Source organism: Montipora capricornis, chromosome 12 (assembly GCF_036669925.1).
Source record: "Montipora capricornis isolate CH-2021 chromosome 12, ASM3666992v2, whole genome shotgun sequence".
NCBI classification, from domain to species: Eukaryota; Metazoa; Cnidaria; class Anthozoa; order Scleractinia; family Acroporidae; genus Montipora; species Montipora capricornis.
In genome coordinates, this window is record NC_090894.1 from 29457822 (window position 1) to 29464937 (window position 7116).

General features: G+C 38.7%; 1 protein-coding gene across 1 annotated transcript; it reads right to left on the bottom strand.

Moving 5' to 3' along the window:
- Positions 1-487: 487 nt before the first annotated feature.
- Positions 488-3396, bottom strand: LOC138026163 (kelch-like protein 3). Its single transcript, XM_068873379.1, has one exon. It carries the CDS (start codon positions 3286-3288, stop codon positions 1471-1473), a length of 1818 nt encoding a protein of 605 aa, XP_068729480.1. The 5' UTR covers positions 3289-3396; the 3' UTR covers positions 488-1470.
- Between the last annotated feature and the right edge of the window lie 3720 nt (positions 3397-7116).

Below are 7116 nucleotides of genomic sequence, written 5' to 3' on the forward strand. Positions count from 1 at the left end.
TTCAAGAGACCTGGGCACTATAAACAAACTTTAAACATAAACATAAACACTATAAACATTAACATTAATATTAACATTAACACTAACACACTAACATATTCAATTAACACTAACACCAACACCAACACCAACACCAACACATTAACATTAACATTAACATTAACATTAACATTAACATTAACATTAACATTAACATTAACATTAACATTAACATTAACATTAACATTAACATTAACATTAACATTAACATTAACATTAACATTAACATTAACATTAACATTAACATTAACATTAACATTAACATTAACATTAACATTAACATTAACATTAACATTAACATTAACATTAACATTAACATTAACATTAACATTAACATTAACACATTGAAACCCAGGCCGGCAAAATAGTAACTTATGCAAATTTACAATTATCACAAATTACATTTGTCGTTTAAGAACAACAACTGAAAAGTTACCATCTACCTCGCTTCCAAAAATAACTCATTTTAATTGGTTTCCTTGGCATTTGCATGAGTGATTGAGTGCCAAAATGATAGCATTTGCATCCAATTTTTGTCAACATATTGCTTGACAAAACAAATTCCAACTAATAGTATAAAACTGTCAACACTGAATTTTGGGGACTTACCAAATAAGCAGAGGGATGGCAAAATGGAAATAGGGGAGACTAACAAGTTGGGAGGGTCACATTAATTTCCACCCAGGTGATCATGACGTTTTCAGATTAAAGTGCCAGAAATATTATACCATCTACACGTTGTAAAAGACATTCAAAGTAAGTACGTAAAAAGCAAGACATGACCAGGGTTAAAATTTTGGAAATTTCAATAAGTTCACAATATGAAGATGAAACTGTCAACAGTTTTTAAGAAAAGATCTATCAGACAATTTTTCAGTTATTATCAAAATCGACATTTTTGCAAATCTGTGAAAAACCTTTCTGTCTATACATGATTATGTTTTTTCGCTAACGAAATCCTGAAATTCTAAGGTGGGTTGCACTGCTAGCTTTTGAGAAAAAGGGCTTTGAATTGCCTAGTTTCCAGTCTCCTCTCCACCAGCTTGGTCACTATATTTAGCATTTTCCCCAGATTTACATTTATTTCTTACGTTAAGTTACATTTCAAATCAATTCCTGTGATTGACATTTCAGAAGAGACATCCTGTTGTTTTAATTTCATAGATTTCACAAGCTTGATCATTTTCTTAGGAAAACTGTAGTAAGCCACCTCAAAAGGAGATCACTTGCATTAAAGGTGAATGAAGAGAGGAAATGGTTAAACAAACCCTTAAATATTGGAAAAAAAATTCTCCACATGGCACTAAAAAGGAATGTTACCATAGGGTAGTCATAATACTAAATTAAAGGAAGAAATATCTCCAGGTGGCACTATTTGAAGGAATGCCACCATTATGCAGTCATAAGTCTTTACAGAGAAATGTCAAAATGTCAAACCTTACACAGCTTTTCTAATAGGCTCTTGTGGATTGCTGCAACACATGCCTTATGATGAATCTCTTTCTTTTGATCCCCAGGATTTTGATTTTCAAAGTTATTGGGTATAGTGGACTTCCTTTTCCATTCACATGCTCCTAACTGAAACACTTCCACTGATAACTCTCTTGAAGATGATCCTATGTCTTTGAAGCCACCAACCACATAAAGGGCTTCCTGAAAGCATACCATGTTTGCAGCTTGACGACACACCTTGAGGTTACTCATAACTTGCCATTCATTAGTTGATGGGTCATATATCTCACAAGAATTCAATACTGTAGGGCATCCCCCCTTGCCATTTATGCCACCTGCTATGTAGATCTTGCCATTCATGGCTGCTCCAAAGGGTTTATATCTTGCCTCATTCATAGCTGCAACCTCCTCCCATGTAGCCAAAATAGGATCAAACCTTTCCACTCTTTTAGATATATGGCACGAGCAAGACTCTATTCCTCCTACTAGGTAAAGGTGTCTTTTATCAGTGACTAAACAAGATACACAGCGACTAGTTGGTGGATCAGCCACAGCCTCACATGAGCTCTCATCAAGCTTATAGAGAATAATGTTGAAACCAAATAATCCATAGATGCAACCATCTAAAACTGACAAACAAGAACAAACATCACTTCCATGTCTTCCTTCAACTGTCCCCCAGCAATTAGTGGAAGAAAGAAAGTATTCTATTACTCGAGATTCTCCTGATCCAACACGCTGTCCCCCGAAAATACAAATTTTGTCTCTGTCTTGAACAACAGCATGGTCTTGATGTTCAAGTAACATGTCTGGCAACTGATACCAAATGTCTTTCTGCGGTAGATAGCATAAGGCTGTCCTGCCACCACAAACAAAAATCACATCTGTGTACCTCTCCAAGCACTTCCTTGGTGGCTTGGCAGCATTCTCACTGAAGGGATCTAAAGTGCACTTCATGGATCTCAACACAAAATTCAAACTCACATTACTTGTTGCTACCAGTTCTTCATTGACTAATTCGTTGAAAAGAAAGTCGTGAGACATGGATTTCAGGCGGACTTGACTCAACAATTCAGCAAAGTTGCTTTCTCGTTCACTCTTCTTGTGAGTCACCCACTTAACTATTCCCTTAAAAATTTCTTCCTCGGAGGTGACAGTGACATCATCACTAGAAGCCCATTTCATGACTTGTTCAATATCGAGCTTCAGGAAGTCTTCTGTTTTCATGACTGAACTGAAATTTGAGTTAATAAACTCGCAGGACTCCCCCATTAATTCCAAACACCGATATTTGTCGGCAAAGTAATAATTCAAAATGCAGTTTTCAGTTGTAATGTTTTTCTCCAGAAAATCACAAGCCAAAGTTCTCAAACCTGGTAAAAGAAGATAGTCTGCTACTGCCACTAAGTCGTGGGCGTTCTCCTTGGTGATTGCAACATCACCAGTGTAAACGTATTTAAGAACTTCTTCCATGACTGACCCCGTTGCTTCTTCAAGTTCTATCCTGATGAACTGTTCCTTTCCCTCTCTCATGTCACTGACCAGAAGTGAAAGAAAAAACGGGCTTGCTGCTGCCAACACAAGTCTGTGAGCTTTAAACTCTTTGTCTTTTACTGACACCGTTACATCGAAGAAACTCTCTTTTCTTCTCAGAGCATCCAGACGATAGATAAGTTCCTGACAGTGTTTTGATGGATCTGATGACATTGGCTGTGAAAGGTCCGCCATATTGGAATTGGATGCGGAAGTGTTCAAATCTTGGATTTCGAAGGCAACTGCTTCTACGTATTCTTCCATGTCGATACTCGCTGAACTTTGCGAAATGATAATGCGTTGGTTAAGAAATGAAAAAAAGTTATCACTGGTTTCTAAAGAGAGGAAAGTACAGAAGATGTGATCAAGGTATCCCCAGTCTCAAGCCCAGTCTCTCTCTCCCTAACTCTCACTTGTAAGTCTGTGTAATACATGAGTCAATAGGGAGCTTACGAAACGAGGACGGAGACGGCTACGAGGACTTCATTTTAAAATACGAGTTCGCGTTATTCATATCACTACGAAACTATTTCATGTCGTTTCGCGTTAAAAATGAGTAGTATCTGTCAAGGAATTAAACTGGTAATTATGAGTGGGTTGGAAGCGTAGAGAGAGAGAACTGAAAATTCATCGTCATGTGCTAACGTCCTCCACAGAATCTTGAATTTGGTCATTTCACGTCGTCATTTAGGAGATGACGGCAAAGAAATGTACCAAAATGTAAAACGCACGTGAAGAGCGTGCAGAGCCATTGTTTTTGCTCACAAACCTATTGTTTTGTAGCGTCGTCGTTGCCGTCGGCGTTGTCGTTTCGTAAGCTCCCTAATGTAAACCCCCACCTCCATGCTACAACCTGATTTAAGACGGGGATTAGCTGGGAAAGGAAAGGGATTTAAGACAAAACACAGTCCCCAGGGGGCAGGGATTGGTAATTTTCGTTTCACGCAGCCCTCTGGGTACAGGCAATAGGTGGGGATTTGTAGATGAAAATTTGGTTTTATCAACGGAGTTGATAATGTAAATTGGCCACCGTACAGAGATTCTAAAAGCTGACGTTTCGAGCGTTAGCCTTTCGTCAGAGCGAATCGAGGGATTATGGGTTACGTGTAGTTTTTATAGCAGAGTAGGAGCTACGCTATTGGTGGTAAAATGGCAACGTGAAAAATAGGAATATATTAGTTAAATGAAAAGCGTTCGTTAATACCGTGAGGATTAAGGGTGCCGATTTGAAAGATGAATTTTTGTTCCAGATTCTTGCGGCTTTCCGTCGTACCTAGATGTAGGGAAAGGCCGCAGATAGCCATGTGTTTTTTGGAGTGGTTAGGCAGATTAAAATGGCGAGCGACTGGCTTAGATGCATCCTTGTCATTCTTCTCAACATCGCGAAGGTGTTCGCGGAATCGGTCACCTAGTCGTCTACCTGTCTCACCAATGTATAATTTATTGCATAACGTACAGGTTATGCAATAAATGACATTTGTGGAGATACATGTGAAACGATCGGTGATCTTAACAGATCGCTTAGGTCCCGATATCTTGCTAGTGTTAACAATGAAAAGACAAGTTTTGCATCGTGAGCGCGCGCATTTGAAAGTGCCGGGTTGCTCGTTAGTTTTGAGCACGCTTCTAACTAAAAAGTTGACTACGTTTTTGTCGCGTTTGAATGAAATAAGTGGAGGTTGTGAAAAGATTCTACCAGTCTCGGGATCATTTTGGAGTAATTTAAAATTACTAAGAATGATGCTTTTGACTGCGTGATTATGAGGATGGAAAGTGAGGGTGAATGGAATTCTGTCATTCTTATCTTTTTGTGACGTTTGTAGTGATGACTGTTGATCAAATTGTTGGGCGCGATGATGGCCCGTTTTGATCACAGAGACAGGATAGCCACGTTTTTCGAAGAACTGACACATCTCCTCTGATTTGCTGGAAAAATCGGAGTCATCACTACATAGACGTCGAAGTCTAAGAAATTGAGAATAAGGGATGGAGTTCTTGACATGTGATGGATGTGACGATGAATACAACAAAGAACTGTGTGAATCAGTAGGTTTGTAGTGCACACTAGTACATAGCACGTTGCCTCTAATAGAAACTTTGATATCTAGGAAAGCCAATGAAGTTTCCGAAATTTCCCAGGTATATTTAAGAGCCGGATGAAAAGAGTTGACGGAGCTTATAAATTGATCGAGTTCTTCTCTGCTGGATGAAATAGCGCCGATGCAGTCGTCGATGTTATTTGCACTGATTGTATTATATTTAATATTGCATGTTATTTGAAAATATTTTTAGACTATTTCATGTACGAGGGCCGCTAGTTAATCAGTTTCTTCATTACTGTCAAGGGAGCGTTCTCAAAAACTTGTTGGGGATGGGGTACCTAAAATAATGAAAACAAAAATTGTCATTAGCCAATGTAAACACTATTCAACAAAATATAATATTCAACTTCAAGGATTTGGATTTAATAGTATAGCAAATGTGGTTGAAATCAAGTGGTGATAAGGTAGACTGAAGCGAAGCACGGGTTTGATCGTAAGCCGTTTTGAAGTTTCGACGAGTGGAAATTTGACAGTTAAGTTCAAATTTCAGTAAATCTTTCTTAAAACGCCGGCAAGGAGAAGTGTCTTAAAATTCATGTGCAAACAGCGGTGACAAACATCAGATATAAACGCATCATTTGAAATTATCTTTTACTTGATGTTTGGGGTTGACAGGCCTACATGACTGACTCCCTTGTACGTGGTATGGTTTCTCATCCACCCAATAGATGGTTAGCAGCACGTCAATTAGGTATCAGGATTCCTTGTAGTATGCTGATGGGTTTCTTAAGCGAACTTTGGAAGTCACCAAAACCCGCTTAAAATGCCGAGAAAGCCCTCTTAAAAAATAGTGAAATTCAGCTGCTATTCTATTGCATTTTTTTGCACAGAACATTCAAGTTTTTTCTGCCAAGTATACGGTTATTCAGTGTGCATAGCAAACAGCTGGACATTGTTTATGCATTAGCATGGCTGTTGGTTGTTGGTTGGCAAGTGCTCAGCCAATGATTTCCAATAGATTACCAGTAGAATTTCTTGGCGGAATCTCAAGTTTCCTTGATCAAATTCTCTTAATCTCTGATAATGGTTTAGTGCACCTGATAGTCTCTTGTTTAGCGCTAATGTTACCGAGTTTTAGCATTGTGGAAAAGCGCGAAATGTTCAATGCGGTGCGTCTTGCGGGGCAAGACGCTCTGACACGTTTTCTGGTTGTTGTTGTTGTTGTTGTTGTTGCTATCTTGGTCTCTTAGATGCTGCCTAGGCGGAAATTCTGCGGAACGATTTTCTGTCTAAACACCTCATCAGCTCTTAGAGCTGAGTTGACCGCCAAGGCAGCCTCTTTGTCATGAACTTCCTTTTCCTCTTCCTTTTCAAGCTCTTCGCTATCACCACTATCCGCTATCCGTCAGTCGCGGATATACGCAGACTTCAGTACAATATTGTACTTGATTTTAATGCCTTTTTTCGCCGAGACACTTTCTGTGAAATAAAAAGAAAAAGCAAAATAACTTCATCACGCTGCATTTCCATCTTTCTGCAATTCTTAGTACTTACTAACATCATTCAGCCTTTGTAGTGTCTTTGTATGCATTTTAAATATACCAAAAGACGACTTGCTGGCGAAAAAAAGAGTGGGAGAGTTCGCAGGATTTCTCAATCAGTCTGTTCTTTGTTTATGTGGACAGTAACGTTCATTGTTCGCCGTGAAATCAAAGAAACCACAACAGAGAAAACGTTGTCGTCATTGAGAATTCATTGGTCTGCAGTAAACCAAATAAACTAACCCGGCCAGCTCGCAGGGTACTCAAAATAATCCTAATAAAGCTTTTCCCGTTTCAATAAATCCTGAACGCTGATTGTATGTTTGATATGTATCAGCAATTAATTTTATTTTCCAGGGAACGGGTTAGACCGCTTCCTGAGCTATTACGTATGACTTTTATGGGCTCTTGATGCCCTGTTACAATAACTGAAAAAGGAAGGAACTTGTGTCACTGTCTTTCTTTTGATGACCTAAAGGGATTCTATTTAGGAATCGAACGTTCATGAT